This window comes from Pseudochaenichthys georgianus, chromosome 5 (assembly GCF_902827115.2).
Source record: "Pseudochaenichthys georgianus chromosome 5, fPseGeo1.2, whole genome shotgun sequence".
In the NCBI taxonomy this organism is placed as follows: domain Eukaryota; kingdom Metazoa; phylum Chordata; class Actinopteri; order Perciformes; family Channichthyidae; genus Pseudochaenichthys; species Pseudochaenichthys georgianus.
In genome coordinates this window covers 41,006,619-41,031,089 of record NC_047507.1, presented here as the reverse complement: position 1 = coordinate 41,031,089, position 24,471 = coordinate 41,006,619, and the positions used below count along the sequence as shown (strand labels likewise).

At 40.9% G+C, this 24,471-nt stretch overlaps 1 protein-coding gene across 5 annotated transcripts in view; it reads left to right on the top strand.

The window, feature by feature from the left end:
* The window catches only part of LOC117447326 (copine-9-like), a 237,482-nt gene extending 213,219 nt beyond the window's left edge, over nucleotides 1-24,263 (top strand). For all 5 annotated transcript variants that reach the window (XM_071203218.1, XM_034084027.2, XM_071203217.1 and 2 more), the window contains 5 exons: nucleotides 10,106-10,233; nucleotides 12,312-12,414; nucleotides 14,812-14,869; nucleotides 23,129-23,202; nucleotides 23,991-24,263. In XM_071203218.1, coding sequence (XP_071059319.1) covers nucleotides 10,106-10,233; nucleotides 12,312-12,414; nucleotides 14,812-14,869; nucleotides 23,129-23,202; nucleotides 23,991-24,206 — 579 coding nt within the window. In that variant the 3' untranslated portion in view covers nucleotides 24,207-24,263. The remainder of the gene's footprint in view (nucleotides 1-10,105; nucleotides 10,234-12,311; nucleotides 12,415-14,811; nucleotides 14,870-23,128; nucleotides 23,203-23,990) is intronic.
* The last annotated feature ends 208 nt before the right edge of the window (nucleotides 24,264-24,471 follow it).

The window sequence follows — 24,471 nt, the reverse complement described above, 5'->3', positions numbered from 1 at the left end:
GATTGCAGTTACTTTCGTAAACCTGAAGTGAATACATTTTGGAATACTTATTGGAATTATTGGTGGGAAAGTTTCCTCACAAAATGTAATATTCATTACCGGCAGAACTGTGTGCACACTGCACAGCGCTGCAGCATGTCTGTGAGCGAGAGAGAGATGCAGCGTGTCTGTGAGGCCCCGCCCCCGCACGCAGATGAGAGAGAGAGAGATCTCTTTTTAAATATATTGAAAGTTAGAAACGGAGATGGTTAGATAAAATGTGCAAGATAACGTTTCCATCCATCCATCCATCCATCTTCTCCCGCTTATCCGTGGTCGGGTCGCGGGGGTAGCAGTTCCAGCAGAGAGCCCCAAACTTTCTTTTCCCTGGCGACATCAACCAGCTCTGACTGGGGGATCCCAAGGCGCTCCCAGGCCAGCGAAGAGATATAATCCCTCCACCTGGTCCTAGGTCTACCCCTTGGTCTCTTCCCAGCTGGACGTGCCTGGAACACCTCCCTAGGGAGGCGCCCAGGTGGCATCCTAACTAGGTGCCCGAACCACCTCAACTGGCTTCTTTCGACGCGAAGGAGGAGCAGCTCAACTCCGAGTCCCTCCCTGATGACCGAACTTCTCACCTTATCCCTAAGGGAGACACCAGCCACCCGGCGGAGGAAACCCATCTCGGCCGCTTGTATCCGCGATCTCGTTCTTTCGGTCAAGATAACGTTTATGTAGCATTTCTTTATTGTCGAAATGATGACATTTATAACGGGATAAAATCAAAGGGAATGGCCTGCTGCTGCTGAATGCAAGGGGCAAGTGACTGGAAAAAGTTTTAAAAGTTATTACATCGTTTCAGATAATAAATAATAATGATGATTCATTCTATTTAGGGGCGCCTTTCAAAGCACCCAAGGACACCTTACAATGCATAACATATTCCAAGGAAAGGTTTTAAGACAGTACAAAGAATGCAGTCCGGGTGATGTTTTTTATGTGGGGTGCAGATGAGAGAGCTGTCAGAATGACACCAAGATGTTGTGTTTGAGTTCTTGATAAGCCATTAGAACAGTAAAAGAAGTGTCTCCTGTGCACCAAAACATACCCATCTGTTATGGAAAAAGAAAGTATTCCAAAAGTAATCTGAATACTATTTATAAAATTCTGGGCTATATAAAAATCGCTGGCCCGCGATAGTGTCTATTGGTTACATTTCGGCCCTTGGACAAATGTAGTTGGTGATCCCTGCTGTAGACCATGGTTTCTTGAGACCATGGTTCAAATATTCAAATGGTTGACCATGGTTTCTTCCCCATGGTACTGTGACCATGGCAGGCTGACCATGGTGGACCATGGTTTCCGGAGTTGACATTGTGACCATGATAGGCTGACCATGGTTGACCATGGTAGGCTGACCATGGTTGACCATGGTTGACCATGGTTTCTTCCCCATGGTACTGTGACCATCATGGTATTTTGTGGTCAACCATGGTATTACCATGGTTGGCAATGGAATATCATGGTGACCATGGTCAACCATGGTTACGTTTCGCAGGGGAAGACGGAGCTGCCGAGCTGCTCTGGCAAGACCCGCCAAACGAGCAGCTAAGAATTTGGTTGTTCATCATTTTTCCTGTTTTGCAGGTCAGTTTTGTGTACATATTGTCACAAGTGTTATAAGAATCCACGGTAGTCTTGTGTCACGATGTCCTAGTGTTTGAAGTGGTGTTTGGACGTTATTTATTGTCTTCAATGCCGCGTAGGAGACTGACTCGTGGTTGCTGTGTGTGTAATGGCGGTCGCTATTTTAATGTAGCATAACTGAGCTTTGATCAAAGTGAATGCAAGTAAATGTAATTGTTTACAGCTCCTATACATTTTGTACTTACATATTTTCCGGGTTTATATCCTAAATATTTTGTCTGTGTGTTTTGTATTATCTGTATGTGTTCTATGGTCAGAGTTAATACATACATGCTTGTTGACTGCTAATGCTAGCACAGATTAGTTTCTGATGCTTTACCTGGGAAGGTATTTAAAAGGGTTTGATTACAAAATCAATATCTGAATAGAAAAATTCTTATTTTAAGTCATGGTGTTTATTTCAAATATATTGAACACATGAATATATATAGAAAAGTGTTTATATTGAAGACAGAAAAGGGCATTCACAATTGTGTGTGTGTTGTGTCAAATGGTTAAGGGCATTAACAATTGTGTGTGCCAAATGAATAATAAATTCTGGCAAGACCCGCCAAACGAGCAGCTAAGAATTTGGTTGTTCATCATTTCTCCTGTTTTGCAGGAATACTATCTGTCATCGCGCCCTGCATAGCGGGGCCTGTTACATAAGCAACACATTAAGTTGACGAAACACTCGAGACAAATGTAATTAAAGTCAGATCGTGTCTTGGACGGGCAGTGATATCATAAACCTGTTAATGTACGCATTCAAACACTTTTTCTTTTACCAGCTGTATTCACCTTGCAGGTGCAGCTATGTGGCTTTTATCCTGGATAAAGTGTTTAAGTCATGGATGTTTAAAGTTTAACGTCTTCATTTTTAACTAGTATTAAAGTTCACTTTTCATTCAGGAAGTATGACGCTGCGCTGTCAGTACGCTTCTCCATGTTTGTGATTGGTCGAATGCTCCAAATACCACCCCTTTCATGTGAACGCGCACCTAACTAGATAGGACACGGCTGGCTTGAGCGATCCACTTGATAACCAGCGTCGTAGTACAGTTTAGCGAGAGCGCGTATGTTTTGGATTAGGCCAACCGGCTAACTCAAACATATCCAGGTTAGGTTGAACCAGCTTCGTAGTACAGGCCTCAGATCACCTGAGAGCTGCTGTTTCATTCAGACTATTTAAAAAAAAAAACGGTCTAATTTTAACATTGCACAACAATGAACTCAATGTGTGATTGTTATAGCAGTAATATTAAACACTAATAATACAGTCAACTATTAACAATAGTATAATATTATAGCCCGTTTGCCCATAGTGAGATGACGAGGCTCCATTAAAAATAAACCTCTTTTTAGTGAATTACTGAGTTTATGCAAGTTAATAACGTTTTAATGAACAGTATATTGATATTTGTCAGTGCTTTCATGTCAATGTGGTGAACATAGACATACATGATCGTGAAGATGATGATTAAATTATGATTAAAAATCGGTAGTGAGAGCCGTGCTGCATTTCCTCCCGTCGGATGTGATATACAAACAAACCGATTATTTTTGTAGTTGTAAACTCACGTGGATTAAACGACATGTATTAGTGCTTTCATGTCAATTCGGCGAACATATGATACATTAAATGATCGTGAGGTTTGTGGGGGAAACTTCTGAAGCAATTGGAAACAGGACTCAAAGAGACACAAGGAGAGCTGGAGCTTTGATGGCAAACACTGGTGGTTAATTTGGAGTTACGGCCGGAGAATTTACAAGACAGGTGGTGTGTCACGAGTTGACACAGCGGTTGCCGAACCAATTCTGAAGAACTCTTCTGCAGCTCGAGGTTTCAGAGTGTAATAATCAACATTCTTTATCGGTGAAACTAAAACAATATGGACCCTGAATCTAACTAGAGCTCTCGTCCATAGGAAAGAATGTGCGCCAGGGAACCTACGTCCCTGAACAGTAAACCACCTCATGGCGGCTTGTGCTCTGTCAAAGACTGGCAACAACAATGTGCCCAAGCTGCCCCTCCTTAAGAGAGATAGCAGCAATACCCAAGGCCGTAGAACTATGCCATGGGAAAAGAGACAGTAAAGAGAGAAAACGATGAACTGGGTGGAAGGTTGAATACCTAAGGAAATTATTCCCTAACAAGGATGATGATTAAAAATCGTTTGTTTGAGCTGGGCTGCATTTCCTGATGAAAAAACAAACCGATGGTTTTGTAGTTGTAGTAAGCCAACGTGGATTAAACAACATTATTTTGTTAAATAAAAACATGGTGATGTTTTGTAAATGATTACATGTCTCTTATTTAGCACAGAATATGATCCTATCCGTGACATATGGATCTTAACAAAGATCCGCTATACCTGTAGATCTATCAGCTGTTTATTTCACATGAGTTCCAGTGTGGCAGCTTTTTACTCACTGCTCCCCCTGGTGGATCCATGATCTATTGCAGCTGGTGTTTCATTATAATTGTATTTATTTATCAAGGGGGCGTAATCAAGTCATGCGGGGGGGTTCCTTTCAGCGAGGGCCCCACCCCGTGCCGATCACGGGCCCACATCGGTAGGGGTGTCTGAAATTAGGTGCTACATCTGTATGTTGTTCTAGAATAAATGGCCCATGTAGGACAGATCCTCAGTGAAGGGGGAAAATAACCTGTGCAGGAGTGTACTGTTAATATCAATACATTGAGGAAGTGAGGCTGGCATGGTGCACACAGTCCCTTTATTTTGATACATCCTGTTGAAGGTCAGAATAATTCATTACCAACCAGAACTTCTATTAACTCCTAATAAAAGCATAATCAATTTAAAAGAGCTCACATTTGCATCAAATGGAATAGCAAGTGTAGCTTGAAGAGGTCTCCGTCTTAACAATTACATCAATATTTGTTTTTCAATGAGGGTTATTTGACACATGATTAACTTTGAGCTTCAGCGGCATTGCTCCTCCATGCTAGTGCTTAATTAAAGATCTTCTGAAAACGCATTTAGAAACTTTTCAAAAGTCCAATATTATTAAACAAAAACTTCAGTCTCAGGGGAAACAATTAAAAGTTTATCTTGGAGATAGATAGAGAGAGCCTTAAAGTGTGTGAAAAAGAGAAGAAACTGGTTTCAGGTCAATGCAAAACAAACAGACACATGTGGATGGAGGAATGCTGCATTTGGGTGAATCTGTTTTTCTACTGTCTGTCATGTTCAAAATTCCTCTACGAAGCAAGGAGTCGGACCAGGCAGTAAGGTTATAATAAAATTGATTCATTTCAGTTGTGATAAGGAACACAAATGCTCAGCTGAGGTTTCTGGAGATCGGCGTTCGACAGGCCGCGAGCAGTTTTTCACTCCAAGCAGTTAACTGTCCAACATTTCCTTCCAGAACCCCCGGAAACTGGCAAAACACAATTCCATACACTTATTACAGAATAAAGGTGTCATATTATGATTGGATATGTGTATTTCTCAGTGAGGTGCTGTCGATTGTTGATTGGAGTACAGGCGAGTCCACGCCTCTTGGCTTCGCCCAGGTCCAGTGTTCTTCCCAAGGTCATCCAGGCCCTAACCTACACTGGCTGTCTGTTTCTCCTGTCACGTGCTAAGCTCTGAACTGCTCGTGCCTGGCACGGTGCCCTCTCCTGAACCTCAGCGAATACATCTAATAAAAGCAGCAGAAAAGCAGTTCCTTCCTTATGTTGTGCTCACCATTAACACTGTCATAAAGCTCACTTCTCTTCATAGTTTAAGACCTTCTGGTAGCACATTATTCATAAACATTTCTTTATCAGCAAGCAATAATATTCTTCAAGTCTTAATATGACTCTGCAATGTAAAGACAATTCACCAGAGCCCTTCACTGTGGTTAACAAACACATAAGCTGTCTCTAGTCCACACTGGAACATAATTATATCCAAATCATCTGGAGTACACATTAAACTGCAGAAGGAGCTAGTCACACACACTGTGTGGATGCTGGTGGGACAGCTTCCAGATCCAGGTCATAAACCAGTGTGTCCTATAGGTTTCTGTGCATGTCAATGGTCTGCAAAGACTCAAATCCCTGTGTTCCCTCCAGAGGGAGTTTCTCCCCCCACACACCCTGCCTGAAACGCCTCCATTGGACTCCTTTGTTAACTTCCTGAACATATTGACTTCACAATGTAACACTTCTACTGGCTAGCGCTCCAACACATTGTACATGATAGGCTGAGCGGCGGGACATCTGTAAGCTGTTGACTAATCACAACAGAGCTGGCAGCTAACCAATCAGAGCAGACTGGGCTCTGGTTTCAGACAGAGGGCTGAAAAGAAGGTGCTGCAACACAGGCAGTATGAGAACAATAAAGAGCTTATTGAACATTAAAACATGGAGACACGTTCCCAGTAGAGGCACGACATACTGATATACACCTGCACATCAGCAGGAGAGGACTCTTTAAAGTAGAGACACTACACTAATGATACACCTGCACATCAGCAGGAGAGGACTCTTTAAAGTAGAGACACTACATACTGATATACACCTAACATCAGCAGGAGAGGACTCTTTAAAGTAGAGACACTACATACTGATATACACCTGAACATCAGCAGAGAGGACTCTTTAAAGTAGAGACACTAAATACTGATATACACCTGAACATCAGCAGGAGAGGACTCTTTAAGTAGAGACACTACATACTGATATACACCTGAACATCATCAGGAGAGGACTCTTTAAAGTAGAGACACTACATACTGATATACACCTGAACATCAGCAGGAGAGGACTCTTTAAGTAGAGACACTACATACTGATATACACCTGAACATCAGCAGGAGAGGACTCTTTAAGGTAGAGACACTACATACTGATATACACCTGAACATCAGCAGGAGAGGACTCTTTAAAGTAGAGACACTACATACTGATATACACCTGAACATCAGCAGGAGAGGACTCTTTAAAGTAGAGACTACATACTGATATACACCTGAACATCAGCAGGAGAGGACTCTTTAAAGTAGAGACACTACATACTGATATACACCTGAACATCAGCAGGAGAGGACTCTTTAAAGTAGAGACACTACATACTGATATACACCTGAACATCAGCAGGAGAGGACTCTTAAAGTAGAGACAACTACATACTGATATACACCTGAACATCAGCAGGAGAGGACTCTTTAAAGTAGAGACACTACATACTGATATACACCTGAACATCAGCAGGAGAGGACTCTTTAAAGTAGAGACACTACATACTGATATACACCTGAACATCAGCAGGAGAGGACTCTTTAAAGTAGAGACACTACATACTGATATACACCTGTAAATAAGCATCATATGTTTTCTTTATCCTTTGTTATAGATTCAGTGTTCAGGTGTTAAAGATTCTTTGATAGTTTTGTTTGTTAGTAGAAGCTTTTAAACTACTGTATGTCGACTTAAAGATGGGGTAGGTCATTTTGGAGAAACCAGCTTGAGTGCGCTAGAATTTGAAAATACACAACCGGAAGAATCTGCTCCTTCCTTACAGAGCCCCTCCTCCAACACACACGGGATGTTAAGAGTATTCCATGGAATATAACAACAAGTGTATCTCGAGCCGGTTTCTCAAACTTACCTACTCCACCTTTAATGTTAGAACACTTAAGCATGAACTTGTACAGCATACAAGTGTACGCTTAAAGTGAGTGTATACAGATTCAAGATCAAGATTTCTTGAGTCTGCCTCTTGTACCTCCAATCTCGTTCTTTCAGTCATGACCCCCCCCTTCATTACCATATGGTGAGAGTAGATCGAAGATAGACCAGTAGATTGAATAGTAAGGATGGCACCTGGCCAAGGAGGTGTTCCAGGCACGTCCAGCTGGGAGGAGACCGAAGGGCAGACCCAGGACCAGGTGGAGGGATTATATCTCCACGCTGGCCTGGGAGCGCCTTGAAGAGTCAGAGCTGGTTGATGTAGCCAGGGAAAGGGCAGTTTGCATCCACGACACAACTCTGGTTAAGAGCTTGGCAATGGATGGATGGGTTTCTTTAGTCTTCAGAAAAACAATTGAAGTACGTTTCCAAATAATCCTGCAGCGTTTTAAATCAGGATCAGTGTCATGATCTGGCTCAATGAATGACACAATCTGGAAACCCTACATGCCTCTGAACACCAGTACATTTATTAAAGGAAGCTAAACTAAGTTTGCAGTCAGTTCATCTAATGAGTTTAGTTTGTTCTTCAAACAAACCAACTAACCTGAAGGAAGAGAGCGTCTGGTCACACATAAGGCGCATTCACACTGCGGTACTTTTCCCACAAAGGTTCATGCGAACTCTTTAGTTCTCATGAACTAAGTACAGACCGCGTTCACACCAGAAAAAGTCCCTGGGGGTGGATTAGGCAAATGAAGCCGCTGATGTCACTTCTTCTTCTTCTTCTGCTTTGGGTTTACTGGCAGGCCGCAAACCACTTCACGGCGTATACTGCCGCCCAAAGTCCCCGGCCGGAAGTCCCCGGAGTTGGGGACTGGCTTCCGAGTAAATCGCCAGAACGCCGACACCTCCTCATCTCCACCGCTCCCATGTTTTATTTTGTGTTGCCATAAGTTAGTCTCTCTGCGTTTCTGCGCTGGGCTAATGCTAATAATGCTAATGCGAGGATAATAAAATGGCGGCTTCGCAAAACTTTTTGGGAGTTTTACGGGGCGTGGTTTGCAATCCGCCCAGCCAATCAGGAATATAGCTCTTTTCTCACAAAAGAGCCGCTCCAAAAGCAGGGACTTTCGAGGGGGTAAAAAGGTTCGCATGAACTAATTTTAGTACCGGCTCTTTTTGGTGTGAACGCGATAAAAGAGTTCTCATGAACTAAGTTTGCATGAACCTTTGTGGGAAAAGTGCCGCAGTGTGAATGCGCCTATAGTAACCAGGTTTCAGCCATCACTCCTTCAGGCTCTCCATCAATCAGGAAATGTGTACTTGAGATCTACTGTAAGGGCCTTTCAATCAGGGACAGATTGGCTGGCCTGAAAAAGAATTGTGGCGATCAATGGATTGATGGTGCATTAGTGAATGGCGCTCTTACAACAGCGGTGCACAGCGAAAGAGCATTTCAAGGAGCAAAAGAAAATCTGAATGTAATACTGCGTGATTGTAGATTTGTTAGAAATATTAAGCTTGAGATGTCGATGGATCTTTCTCTCTCGCAAGTTATCTTTATTTCACTGAAGAAGGAGCTTCTAAGAGGTTTGCCACATGCTTCTCTAAATGATACAGCCTGGTTCAGGAAGAACAAAGCTGTCAGAATGATTCAGGCGGTTAGTTTGATCAATGTGTTTCATGCATCGCAGCAGCTCCATTTGAAACAGACATTCAACATAACGTTAAAGTAACTGAAGACAAAATGTTCGAGACACTTCATGATGCATTTGGTCTGGAATTAAACTCTATATTGAGTAGGAGGATGGACTGGTGGAAACATGTGTGCTTCTCTCCAGCCTTATTTAAGTCAGATTTGATGGTAATATTCCTGTCTGTGTTCAGGACATGGTCGGGGTCTGAAACGTGTTGTTGGCCAGCCTCAATATGTTATTAAGTGTTTGACTTCGAGAGGTGGACACACACTTGAACCAGGCAGTATTACAGCACTGTAGAAAACTCAGTGCAACACTGTGCATGCTTCCAGCTGTTCTCACTATTTGAACACAGTATTGTGTCTTCCACTCTCTTCCTCTGAGGGGGTTTCAAGCTGCTTCTTTACCGTGTTCAGAACAGTTATTACACTTTTCATTCACATCAAACAAACCACTTCAATACCAACATTATTTCACTTCATTAAATCTGCAGCAGCTGTGTGAGGCAATCATTTCAACATGGACAACATTAGCTTCTCTGTTTCCAGCACCGTGTGGAATCCATTCAGCAGAGAACAATGGCTGTTTTGAAGCTAGAGGATACTCGCATGTTTGCTATTCTGACAAAAGAAATGGTGGATGATGACCTCCCCTTTGATATCAATCGAAACTAATCTGACCTTCTTCCATCACAGACTGAAAACCAAGTCCCTGCACCTTGGCCAATACACGTACCACACACAGAAAATATAGTTGTAGCAACTAAAATATGTATTTCTATTGATGCTAAAGCACCATTAGCGACGCGTGTTATACCACCAATGACCACTTCAGGAAAAATCAGTGTTTAGTCACTTTGGATAAGAGCGTCAGATGAATGAAATGTAATGCACTGTAATCACTGAGTGCACACCTGAACCGCCAATGGCCTTCACATAACATTGCACCTGCAAAATGGCAGTTTGTAGATTTAGGGGGGGGTCATGCTCAATGTGCTCTTTGCTAGGGTGAGGGTATAGTTTCAGGGACAGCGTAAAGGTGCACATTCACCATCAATAGGTTGGATTTCTTCTAAACTGAATCTTCTTTGTTGCAGAACTCGAATGCAGAGAACCCGAATTGTGTGGCCATCGAGGGCGTGCTCGAGGCCTACTTCCAGAGCCTGAGGACGGTCCAGCTGTACGGACCCACTAACTTCGCCCCGGTCATCAGCCAGGTGGCTCGGTGGGAAACACACACATCTTCTTATGCACAACTATGTGTCACACAATCATGCACACAGCCTTTATATCCTCTCTCTAACACATGTCTCTCATACACACTCATAAATATTCTCTCTCATACACATGAGACGCATATGTGGCTGTTCCTGTGCCATCAGCTGTTTATGCATGTCATGAATACAAACAGAAGTATCTGAGTGACTTGATGGCAGAAAGTAGGAAGTGTGATAAGCCACTCACAGATAAGTGTCAATCATTCCTGTCTTGGAAGAGAAATCACAGTTTACATGTAAATTGTTTCCAAATATTTATATCTAACGGGCCCTGCGGAATTGTCTTTATTATGTTTGGATTCATCTTCAACTGTCAGTCAACTCACAAACACCTGAATAACTGTTCAGAGGGCGTCGCACGCAAGAACCACAACGCTTATTATAAAGGGCTCACAGAAAATCACAGATCACACAGGATCTCCAATACCCATGTATGAATCAGTTTGGACATAAAAGAGAAATGTGTTCCTTATTATTTCCAAACTTCTGTCGGACTGACTTGTTGATCATCCGCTCAGTTCAAACAGGAAGTGTTTTTGGAGGTGTGTTGTCGTGGAGTGTAGGGCACCGTCTGCTGTGCTGTGATGACCTGATGTTCCTGAAGTTTATGCAAAATAGCCAAGATAACTATAATATGTATTTATTATTTATCATAGACTCTGCAGATTGACTTACATTCATCATATATTATACATATACATAATGCTCTATTAATTGTATTTACGCACTGTTAAAACCTCAATTTCTGTATTCATTTGCACACCGCTCATTAACAGTCATACAGCATTGTATCTCTGTTTATTTTATATTTGTTAAAGGTTGGGGCTCAATACATTTCATTATCCATTCGACTAATTAAGGGATATGGTGGAAACTTGTTAGAATTTTCTTTTTGACGTGAAGCAGGTTTATGAAAGGCACCAGTAGATACACAAGTTATTACCAACATGATTGCTTTGAGTCGTATTTAATTCCAGTGTTTTGGGTAGAGCAGGGTTTCAGGTGCAGGGGCGCTCAGGGCGCTCAGGGTGCCCCCCATAGAGCGTGTCAGTGTCTCTGGAAAGGTTAATGATGCCCTGCCTGGTAAAATATGCCAACTCCTTTAGATCACCAACACAGAGCCCTGGTGTTCTCCTGCCGGGGGGGTAGACTCTGTCATTGACGACATCAATAGAAACTCTAAATTCCACATCATTTGTTCTGCTTTAAAACTAAAGGTTTGCTTCGGATGGCTTGCTCTACGGCATTTATTTTCCTAGTTGTGGTGATCAAAATAGACATTTGAAACATAGCATTGAAAAATATAAACTCCACTTAAAACTCCTTCAATTAGGTTCCCTGACAGGGTTGAATATTCTGGAAGTGAACCTAAAGAGTATAATTCAAATACTCTTTAGTTTCACTTCCAGAATATTCAACCTTGTCAGTCTGTGATAAATTGAGCATTAATGTAAAGTTAGCTAACATAGATCAGTGAACATAGACAGTAGTGGAACAGGGTGAAACATATTATAGACACTTGTACGTGTCCAATGCAGTGTATACGTACACTGCATTGGACTTGTACATTATGCCACCTTTTAATATAAAGATTATTACTTGTAAATAATATTAGTAATTGTAGGCATGGCAGCATTGTAGCGATTATCTCCCTGTATCTGAGCGAACCTGTACCTCTGTGGGAAGCTTATGTCATGTAGACTTTCAGAGTGTTCTTTTGATCCAAATCGATATATGTCTACAAGCAGATATAGGGTTTTGGTTTCCATTTGGAGTTATGTTGTAGCATCAACTAAGCATGTTTCAGTGGGTTTCGGATAGATGGTAAACTGTCTGTGTGCAGAGCAAAAGAGTCCGAACACAATTCATTGCAGTCTGTTATTAGCTAACGATGATTTAGCTTTTTATTAGCTTGTAAGCTGGCTTCTTGTGAAACCATCTTCTCTTTCATACTCTATTCTATTGTCTTGTGATGTCTACTATTAACTGTTTCTTGTGTGTGCTTGTTGTGTGTGTGTTATGCTAGGTGTGCTGCAGAGGTGACGGACGGCTCCCAGTTCTTTGTGCTGCTGATGATCACAGACGGCGTCATCTCAGACATGGATCAGACCAAAGAGGCTGTGGTGAATGTGAGTGGACACACTGCCGCTGTGTGTAGTGACACATGGACCGGCTCTCTTTCAAATCTGAACTACGTCCTAACAGGAGGGCTAAATCCTCTCTGAAGAGGGAAACACACACAACCAGAAACAGAAAGAGACGAGTGTGTGTTTTTGCATAAACAGGGAAGTACTTTGATTGAAATCAGATTATTTATAAAGAACCTACATAATATAGGCTAATGCACTTTACTTTTGTTGATTTTGTGCCACGTTTCTAAATGTAAAACTCTGGTCTCTAACCTGTTATGCCCTGAGCCTGTTTTTCAGGTCTCAGGCTCGAAAATGACATGCCCAGAACAAATGACTATTATCTTCACTTCTAAAAGGGTTAAATTAATAATCTTTTTTCTCAAAGCAATGATAAACCTTTGAGTTGGATGTAGATAAGTCAGAATCAATATAGATGTTTTTATTTGAAAGTAAATTTAGATTGAACATAGTAAAACAATTTAAATTATAGTTTCCGTCAAAAAAAAACATTACTTATAGTGAAAACCACCCTTGGATGATGGGATAGTAGACTAAAAGCTTTAGGAATACAAATTATAACATATAATAAGCACCCTGTATCAAGAGTGATGCAAAACAAGTGAAATTTGACCTTTGAGAGATTTAGAAAAAAAAACACCTCTGGGGTCATGTGGGTGGATTTGCCGTTTCTCTGGAACCCATTGGTCGATTTTGATGATTGACATCTCTTTTTAACCATTAGAGCCAATAGAATCGAGTGGAAATCCACCTACATATTACCATTGAGGAGTGAGAGTGATGCGCACGCAGTTTGCCCAAACCGAAAGCTACGTTACGCTCTGAAAACTGAAAACTAGGCTTATTGATCATAGATATGATGATGGATTATCAGTAATCATTTCAAAGGGACACAGAGACATTGGATTAACCTTCAGCAGCGTTGTTATGCATTTATTGCCATTGAACAAAACGTTTGATCAGAAAACGGCAAAGGTAAGATATATTTGCAGTTTTGGCTACGTAAAGTGGAGTTGTGTGTTGACTTTGCTGGCTTTCACTGCCGCGTGTTCTGGTTGCTCAGTGATGATATGTATACCATTGGAATCTGTGGAATCTCAGCTTTCATATGATATCTTGTTTATGCAGATCCGATGAAGTATAAAATATTTCTAGCGTGAGTTATGTGCTAAGTGCATTAGCATTCTTTCGTTCAGTGCTAATTCAGAGGCTCGGCGTTATACTTGTGTTTTGTTTCAGTAAAAATGGTTCATATCGTCAGTTAGCTGAGTTTCTTCCCGTTAAGTGGGTATGCCACATTAATAGGTTGTTAAATGTTAAGAAGCCCAGAGACACAGTTTTGTGAATATTGTTGTTTTTCTCCCCGCCCACGGGGTACCGGGCTTAACAGGCTAAGCAGTGATATCCACTTCCACACAGCAAGCTAGTACAGAACATTGGAGCTGCACTACTCATGAGTTTATTTTAACAATGCTTGAAATGTGTTGCATTATCGAGGACAACCCCACAGAGAATGTTCAATAACTCTGCAGTTCTCCTCAGCTACTGAGAGTTCCAACGTCTTTTTGGTTCACTGACTCCATTCTAGCAGTTTTCAGTTAAAAAGCTGTACACTGTACTGCTCAGCTCATACAGATAAGGGCCTAGCTTGGGAACACAGTAGAGAAATATTACCGAAACTTTCTCAGAAGTTGCTGGAGACTAACTGGATCTATATTTATCTGATGGCCAGAAGCACAAGTTGTGTTTGCTCAATGCTAAATCACTAAAGTTAGCGTAAGCCATGACATCTGGAGCAACATAATTCCCACTGAATTAGGTCGCTTAAGAGGCTAAGTTTGGTTCTTCATTGTGACTCGTTCCCAATGAGCAGTCCACACTGAAGTTCTTGTTCCAACTAATTTAATAACGAAAACGAAACAAATTACAACGAGAACATCGGTCCACCAAATGTATCCAACCAATTCACTCTATCTGTTTTAAATACCTTAAAAACAGCGATGTGACAATTGCGGGAATAGCTTCAACAAATACTGATAACATTTGAAGATCATCCACAATGGCTAAACAAGCAATTTGGCTCCAACAACATATTTATAACAAATAGTTACGGCAAAGGTACGTATATCATCATCAGTATGTTTGATTTAAAGTTAATCCCTGGTCATTTTATTAAAAAACAGCAACGTAGTCAATTCAGTCAGGATAGAAAAAACATCTTTGCACATTGTCGTCACTTTCACACCATCGTTCAGTCTGTAACAGCGAGAGGTTCATCAGCACTGAAGACTGCATAATAAAGGGAACAGTTCATGTGTATAAACTGTACTTCCACTTTGTATTTTCGGCTCACACCCCTCCTGTGTGTCTCCACAGGCAGCCGGCCTGCCCATGTCCATCATCATAGTGGGAGTGGGCCCTGCTGAGTTTGATGGTAAGTGTGTGTGTGCACATGTCTAATGTTTAAAGGCCCTGATACACAGAGCTGATTGTTGTCTGTTGGCCAAATGAAGCCATCGTGAGTGTCTGTCAGCCATGTTGTTCTCTGTCCAGCACCAACAGGACTTTTTGCCACTGCCAACAGTCTGTTGGCAAAGCAGTCTGTTAATCACTCTGATTGGCTATGCGGTGTAAGTGCGAGGAAAACAAACAAACAACTTGAGCCAAAAGGGCATTCACAGAGTCTTTTCATTTTCCATCCTCATCTCATCGTATCATTCTAATACACAGATATGTTCAACATGGCCGTTTGATGATGCTAGGCAAACATGTATTACTGAACGACGAACACACACTGCAGCTGCCTGCTGGCTCTCACACAGGGGAATGAGATCACACAATGTGGACAGCGTGGGATTGACATTAAATGGCAAAGAGAAGCAATTTGCGCACACACACACACTAACACACACACACAGTTCATCAACACAGATAGCTATACACACACTCATGCTTACGCACTAACGTATGTCGTTGCATTACATCAGAATATGTGCAAAGGCAGGTAAGTAGACCTCAATGAGTAAGCCAAGAGATAGAAATGAAATATGAAAATATAGATAGTTATAATGTACCTCCACACCGTCTCCACCTCCTGACATTCATCCCCCCAGCCGAGCTTTTCATCTGCAACAGATAGGCCATTTGTTATATTTTATTTATTTTACATTGCTTAAATGCTATTTATGATATTTATTTTTCCCTTTTTCATTCCTTCTTCACTATTCCTGTGTTCTTTTTTTCTTATTCAATTTTTCCCATGTCCTTTCCATTCCCATTCCCAGGAAATGACAAGTATGTTAGACACAAGGAGGACACACGTGTATGTTGGTGAGTAACACTGAGTGTACACATAATGGTTGTTTTTCACATTTTCTTAAAGATTACTATGTTGTTGGATCAGGGTGTGTCAGAAACATACTATAAGAACAAGCAGCTGATGAGTGTCTGGATCTTCCAGCACCACAGTTTGAGTTTATAATAATGTAGAGTTTAGTCTGCCATGCCTACAGCTATATAAAGAGAATAGAGAGAGAATGATTTGTTTGTCTTGTTCCCTGCATTATTCCAAAGTAAAATGGAAAAATGCTTTTTGTTGACATCTTGCACCGACCTAACTTCCGGGTCAGCCTACTAAAATAAGTCATCACTGCTCCATTCTATTGTGTGTAGGATGGGGTCAAAAGTCAATGACTGTGGCAGTAAAATAAATATCAAAACAGATGGTGGAAGTGGAAGAGTGAAGAGATATAGAGAACACAATGGTCCATGTATGGAGATCATAACCAATGCACAAATATAAATGTACTTACACAACCTCTGACACATGTTGTCTTAATACCCGACAATATAGACAACATTTATAATCAATGTTTGCTAATACTCTCTTCTAGATCATTTTCAACTAAATAATAGTCATTCATTCTTTGTGGTAAAGTAATCATTTATGTAACAAATCCACAGCCATTATAATAAAGACTTAGTTTGCATGTGTGCATGCTTATTTAGGAAACATTGTAAAAGAAAACCAAACAGAAAATAAGATGATCAGAAACACCTTCAACCCAACTCAGATTCTTTTAGTCAGTGGCTATGATAATCATCTCTCCAAAATAAATTAAGCCCTGACCTAAAGATACATGCAAAGATGAGGAGCCCAAAGTTAACAGGTAAACATGTATTGTCCATCTCATTTCACTCCTGTCTAAAACACAAGTTTGATCCTATGATTGATTCAGTAATCAACAGCTCAACAGATGACTTGATGTCAAGAACAAGTGTCAGGGGTTTGTTGTGGCTCCTGGTACCATCTCTATTGTGAAGCATCACCATGATCACACACACACACACACACACACACACACACACACACACACACACACACACACACACACACACACACCACACACACACACACACACACACACACACACACACACACACACACACAGCAGCTATACCAGGGGCAAAACGCAACATCTTGCAAGAAACTGTGTCTCAGGGCTTCTTAACATTTAACAAACTATGAATGTGTCACTTAACGGTAAGAAACTCAGCTATCAGATCATATTAACCATTTTTAGCTAAACAAAACATAAGGGTAATACCAAGCCTCTGAATTAGCACTAAGCGAAAAGATGCTAACGCACTTAGCACATAACTCACGGTAGAAATATTGTATACTTCATCGGTTCTGCACAAACAAGATATCAAATGAAAGAAAAACTCAGCAGCGAAGGTGAAACCAGACAACACACAACTTAGCTTTACGGGGCCAAAACGGCCAAAACGTTTCACCGTTGCTGTTTTCTGATCAAAAGTTTGTTCAATGGCATTAAAACGCAGATAAACGCTGCTGAAGGTTAATCCAATGTCTCTGTGTCACTTTGAAATGATTACTGATAACCCATCATCATATTTATATATAGTTGCTATGAGAGCTACGAGAGTGTATGAGAGCTTCCGGTTTTGGGCTTGCTGGCTGCGCATCACTCATTCCCCAATGGTAATGTTTAGATGGATTTAGGACTTCCCTCTCGATTCTATTGGCTCTAACGGTTAAAAAGAGATGTCAAACATCAAAATCGACCGATGGGTTCCAGAGATATGGCAAATCCACCCAAATTACCCAGAAGTGTTTTTTTTCTAAATCTCTCTAAAAAAGTCAAATTTCACTTGTTTTGCATCACTCTTGATACAGGGTGCTTATTATATGTTATCCTTTGGATTCCTAAAGCTTTTAGTCTACCATCCCATCATTCAAGGGTGGTTTTCAGCAGTGCTTGAATTGGAATAAAAAAGGTGCCAGTACTCTAAATCAGCAACTGTTCAAGTCAATTTTATTTATACAGCCCAAAAACAAGAATTTGGCTCAACGGTCTTTACAATCTGTACAACATACGACTCCCTCTATCCTTATCCTCATACCTTTGATTCAGTATTTAAAAAGAAAAACTAAAAAACTTTAACAGACATGGACATTTTTTTTTTTTAAACAGAATATTTACTGTAACGTTCAGAAATTGCATGTTTTTCCACGACTAATCAGGGAGGTGTCCGGGGCTCTCATAGAGAACATGACGTAGCCTGTACATGTGCCTGCATCAGGTCATATAGTAGTATATCCTGTAATGCTGGTGGGTTTGTCTCTTTACTGTATAGAGAGGCGAAGTCCCTCCCTTTCCGGGGGACCTCCATGGGACCTTATTGAAGTCAATGGCGATTATCTTTCTCTCCCGTTTGAATTGTGCCACGAATTACACATATGATGTTGCCAATTTAACGATAATTTTGCAAGTCAAAAAATACAAATGTGACGTAAACTGTGTGAAACCGCTCAATACTACATCTCCCGTCTCGCACCACACACCAAGACGGCCGTCACGTTGGCACATTTCACTTCTTTCTTTCAGAATGAGGCGACAAGTATTAAAAGAGATGAAAATCACTCCAAGTCTGGGCATGTTGAGAGCTGTACGTACACAACAGGGGAGTTAGTCGGTTCCGTAAGAGCCAGCATGCGGGACCGGGATTCTGGGAAGTGTAGTCTTTCTAGTTGCGTATTTTTCATAGTCTTATGTTTCAACAGTTTTACGACAAACTGTGACTTTTTTTACATGGAAATTATTTTTTAAGATTGACAAACATCATATGTGTAATTCATGGCACAATTTTACATTTTCTCTCCCCATTGACTTCAATACATAATTTTTCCGAAATAAGGTCCCATGGACCGGAAGTAGATGGGCGTGACTTCGCCTCTCTATATTTTAGAAAGGCTCACTGTACTTAAAAAAAGTATGAAAGGCAGCGGATATGGCTAAAGCCTGACTCCTACTGGCGACTGGTTAAATTACTCCTCGTCCCTGAGTACGTGCAGCGTACTTAGATGCGTCATGAGGTGCCGGTACACAGTAAGAAGTAATGGTACGCAGATGGGTCAACATCAGAAGTTTTGGTACTGCGTACCGGTGAGTACCGGCCCAATTCAAGCACTGGTTTTCACTATAAGTAATGGGTTTTTTTGGACGGAAACTATCATATACATTAAAATAAAAAACATCTATATTGATTATGACTTTTCTACATCCAACTCACAGGTTTATCATTGCTTTGAGAAAAAAGAGTATTAATTTACCCATTTTAGAAGTGAAGATATGGTCATTTGTTCTGGGAATGTCATTTTCGAGCCTGAGACCTGAAAACAGGCTTGGGGCTAAACAGGTTAAGGGAACGCTTCTCCCTGTTTCTCATTCTGTTCACCACTTTGGTCCAGACCGAGATGTCTGAAGGACTAATGTGTGGATAACCATGAAGTTCTATAAAGATGTAATAGCACCCAGAGGGGATAATCCTGGCTTTCCTCTAGTCTAGCAGGTCAAAGCTTTCACTAATCTTGGGAAACATCTCCTGAGAGGAAAAACTTTTTAGGTGAGAAATCCCTGGGTCAGACGATGCATTATAATGACTCCTCTAGCACCACCATGAGGTTAACATTAGTAAACAAATAAAATAAAAAAAAAAAAGCATTAATGAGCAACATGCAAATAAAAAATTCAAATGTCAGACCCGTTAAAAATAATCAAACTCAGGGTGAAATCAGGACAGGCAGTGCAATAAGATTTGAGCTCAGATTCAAAAGAAGCCACAGACTTGTCTGCTGTATATCCTGAGCAGGGTATTCTAATGTATCAGAACTTCTGTCCGCTAAGTCTTCCACCAAGAGACCCCTGCACCCCAGCTTGAGGCTCTCACAGGGGACGTGAAGAGATCAAACAAATCTCAGAGTCAGAGCATGTACTTTATAGGTAACTAAAATAACTTCTAAAATGTATGCTAGTGAAAGAGTGCGTTTGGTTTGCCATTAAACTTGGTTCGGATGGTTATGTTCCCCTCTGTTTGAATTGGAGTAACTTTTGATCATATACCATAATAAGATACAAATATATATTGTTTGTCTTTATTACCTGCATATCTGACAGTGTTCCCACTAGCTGTACTCTGTGTTTATGGCTAATAAGCAAATGTGAGCTTTCTAATACGCTAAAAGATACACAGTGAACAGATTGGTCCAGATGTATTATTTCAAATATCGTTCAAAAACGTCACATTTTTTGTCTTATTCTTCATATTAGTTTTTTTCGATTTTTTCAATCGTATTGTTTTACTTTGAATTGAGAATTGACTGAATTGTAATGGTCTTGTTGGTCTTGGAAACACATGGGCAAAACAATGTGCTGAAGTGGATGAAACCACACTGTCAGTCTGACGCTCACAGGCTAATAATGTATTTATATGTCCCTTCTTCATCAATATCAATCTGAATGTGACTCCATATCCTCTGCAAACATGGACTGAACACGTGCGTGCGTGTGTGTGTGAGTGTGTGAGTGTGTGTGTGTGTGTGTGTGTGTGTGTGGTGTGTGTGTGTGTGTGTGTGTGTGTGTGTGTGTGTGTGTGTGTGTGTGTGTTGTGGGTGGTTGTGTGTGTGGGTGTGTGTGTGTGTGTGTGTGTGTGTGTGTGTGTGTGTGTGTGTGTGTGTGTGTGTGTGTGTGTGTGTGTGTGTGTGTGTGTGTGTGTGGTGTGTGGGTGGTTGTGTGTAGAGGTGTGTGTGTGTGTGTGTGTGTGTGTGTGTGTGTGTGTGTGTGTGTGTGTGTGTGTGTGTGTGTGTGTGTGTGTGTGTGTGTGTGTGTGTGTGTGTGTGTGTGTGTGTGTGTGTGTGTGTGTGTGTGTGTGTGTGTGTAGAGGTGTGTGTGTGGTTAAAACGTAGCAGCCTGCGGTTGCTCTTTAGCTGTTCTAATGAAGGTAAACACAGTGTAGGCGGGGCGTAAAAGGCACGGCTCTTTGCGCGCTGGTGCTGCAGAGGCTGCTGAGTGAAACGTCCCGCTGCCTTCTGGAGTAACCGCAGGCTGCTACGTTTTAACCACACACCCCTGGCCTAAATGTCCTTAAAATTAAGTTTGAGTTCGAAATATATCTCAAACAATGTACAGTATGCACTGTCATTTCGTTGATACACCTTCTACAAAAGTCGGGCCCCCCCAACACAAATAGTCACGTAATGGGCCAAGTTAACATTTATCAAAATACATCTATATGAACGTGAGCATTCCTTTCAAAAAAATCTCAGTCTGACAGGAGAGGACTCTCCTCCACCTTGTTGTTAAAAAAGCTCATTATATCCGTTAGCGTAGCTCGCTATCACCAGAAGCTAACAACAACGATCTCCGGTACAGGTGCGCTCTCTCTCTCACGCTCTCTCGCGCGCACGCACACAAAATGTCTTGTTCCACACACACACTGACACACAGAGCCGAGCTCTGTGTGTCAGTGTGTGGATTCTGTGGAACAAGCCATTTTGTGCTAGATTATTATCTTGTATTATTATAACAAGATAATAATAATAATAATAATAATAATAATAATAATAATAATAATAATAGTAATAATAATAATAATAATACAGATAATAATAATAAGGACTGGAGATCTCTTCTCTCTTTTAGATTGATGTATTTGAATGCACAATCCTTGTTCATGAAGAGAAATGTTAATAATGCAGATTATTTCTATTCTCTACTCCTTCCTAAAGGGATGTATACGTTTACTCCTTTGGCAACTCACCCGAGATAAGACAAAAGCATTGGCTCTGAAGTCAGCGTGTGCATGCCAACAAAGAAACGTAGTGTCAGTCTAAAAGCAGTGGAGAGTTACTTCACTTATTGTTCAGAGGAAATAAATTCATCAATAAATCATGTGTTTGTTGTGGCTCTCCTCTGAGACGTAATGAACTGTGTTTACACCAGGAAGGGAAAGTAGTCCAGATTAAAACGATGGAGGGCTCTGTGTACTGACAGGAGATCTGCATGCTGCTCACACACGGGCTGAAAGAGTAATACAAGAAAATACCAAATGAATGGACAGAGCTAGAATCAATCAAAGAAGCCTTCCATCTTGCTTGTGATTTGTTATTAATACAAAGTCATTACTTTACAATATAGTAAGTAGTAGTTTAATCCTTCAGATTAACATCAGGATTGAGTGATCTGCATATCATATTGCAATATTATTATTATATTCAGACTTTTAAATGCTTTTTAAATATAATTCAGTTTTGTATGTGTGACACTTTGGTACTTATAATATATATATAGTGACAGCAGGAAACAAACAAAGTCGCCGAGAGGCTGAGGCCGGGCCTGTGTGACACGCTACAAAAAATTACTTGCTGAGATCAAAAACTCTGTTGAAAAATAATGTAGTTTAATGAAATCTGGGATGATCAACTTATTTTCCTTGGACATACACATTGTTATAGTAATCAAAGCGATCATTAAATTTGCGGTCAACAAAAAGTACAACGACCCTGGCCGTTTCTCAATGTCGAGTCAAGCTGCTCCAGAGCCACTATTTCAAGCATACTACGCCAGCGAGTGGTGCCGAATGACTGTTTAAATGCCCAGCATACATGTGCTACCAAGCAAGCCTCCTCGACATTGAGAAACGGCCCCTGTGTCACCCTCTCTTCCACACACACACACACACACACACACACACACACACACACACACACACACACACACACACACACACACACACACACACACACACACACACACACACACACACACACACACACCTCACGCAGGTGAATAGGATTATAATGAGTGCCGCCCATTTCCATGTGACTCAAGCTAACCAATCAATAGTGATCAAATCTTATATTAAAACAAAACGCATTACTATACACGTTTCATGACTCCTGCAATACATATACATATATATGTGTAATTTGTTCAGTAAAGCAAATGCAGGGTGTTTGGTGTAGTGTATATGGCTTGCAAATGTAATAATTAATTAATTCATTGAGTAACAACACTCTACTTTAGCAAAACTGAAAGTTTAACTTTGAATACATTACGGTAATATAAGGTTTAGCAGGTCGGGACTCCACTGTCTAATCAGAGAGAGAATATGATAGCACAGTTTAATATTATAGTCTCATAATCCATAATTGGAGTTGACTTGGTGAACAGCGGCTGATTTACTTCACAGACAATACACACATTGGCAGGTTCTTTATAAATTAAATGTGTATTTACTACTAAGAATATATAGAATACTGAATAACACAAGTATGACATGAATACTGTCAATGAATGAATAACAGTGAAATGCTCTGTGTTGTCTGCAGCGATGGAGGAGCTGGATGGAGACGAGGTGAGAGTGTCCTCCAGGGGGCGCTCCGCTGAGAGAGACATCGTCCAGGTGAGTCCACGTGCACCCTGACCTAAGACAGGCCCTTATTACAGATGTTAGCACAGCTGCATAAAGAAGCCTCTGATCCGACCCTGCTCATGGTCACACAAAAAGACACTTTGAGTTTAAAGCTAAATATTTGTATTCTTTTTTTGTATTTTTTGTTCAAAAAGTAGAATAAAATAATAAATATTGTTGGTGAAATACACACATTTAAGAAATGTAAATCATTCAGTCAGTCAGTCTTTCCATCAAAGTGCTCTCATCCTTTCTCAGGCATCAGCAGCCAAACCCTTTTATGTACAATTCATCATTAATGTCCTAATAGCTGATACACTGTATATTTTGTAATATACACGTTATATATCGTAGGACAATATACAAATGTTTACTTTATCCTCTAATGTTTATATAAATGTTTTGATTTTATTATATTTAAGTGTATCTTTTATTGAACATTTTACTCGAACTTCTTATTTTTCTTTAAAATAGATTTGTTTTATTTCATCTTTTTATTAGAAACTTACTTTGACTTATTGTGTTTGTATAAATATTATCTTAATTTAACTTTCGTTACAGGCTGGTGTTTACAAAATAATAATGTATTAATATTTATATTTCCCTTCCTCCCCAATACCAATCTGAATGTGACTCCATATCCTCTGCAAACATGACCCCATATCATCTTTAGTATAACATTTATATAACATTATTTTCCCTATATTCTTACCCAGCTTTTTGTTTAATTTCATTCTAAAATGGTCACCTGTCAATCAACCAGTGTCCCTTCTCTCCAGTTTGTCCCTTTCCGGGACTACATGGACCGCTCGGGGAACTCGGTCCTGAGCATGGCCCGGCTGGCTAAAGACGTCCTGGCAGAGATCCCCGAGCAGCTGCTGTCCTTCATGAAGAGCCGGGGGCTGGAGCCCCGGCCCCCCCTGCCCGCCACCTCAGACCCACCCTCCATGTCCACCAGCACCCCCGCCCCCAAGCAGAGCAAAGCGCACGCCTGAGAGCCAGCAGAGGGTGTGTGTGTTGTGTGTGTGTGCGTGTGTGTGTGTGTGTGTGTGTGTGTGTGTGTGTGTGTGTGTGTGTGTGTGTGGTGTGTGTGTGTGTGTGTGTGTGTGTGTGTGTGTGTGTGTGTGTGTGGTGTGTGTGTGTGTGTGTGTGTGTGTGTGTGTGTGTGTGTGTGTGTGTGTGTGTGTGTGTGTGTGTGTGTGTGTGTGTGTGTGTGTGTGTGTGTGTGTGTGTTGCATGGTTTCAGGGTTGTTGACAGGA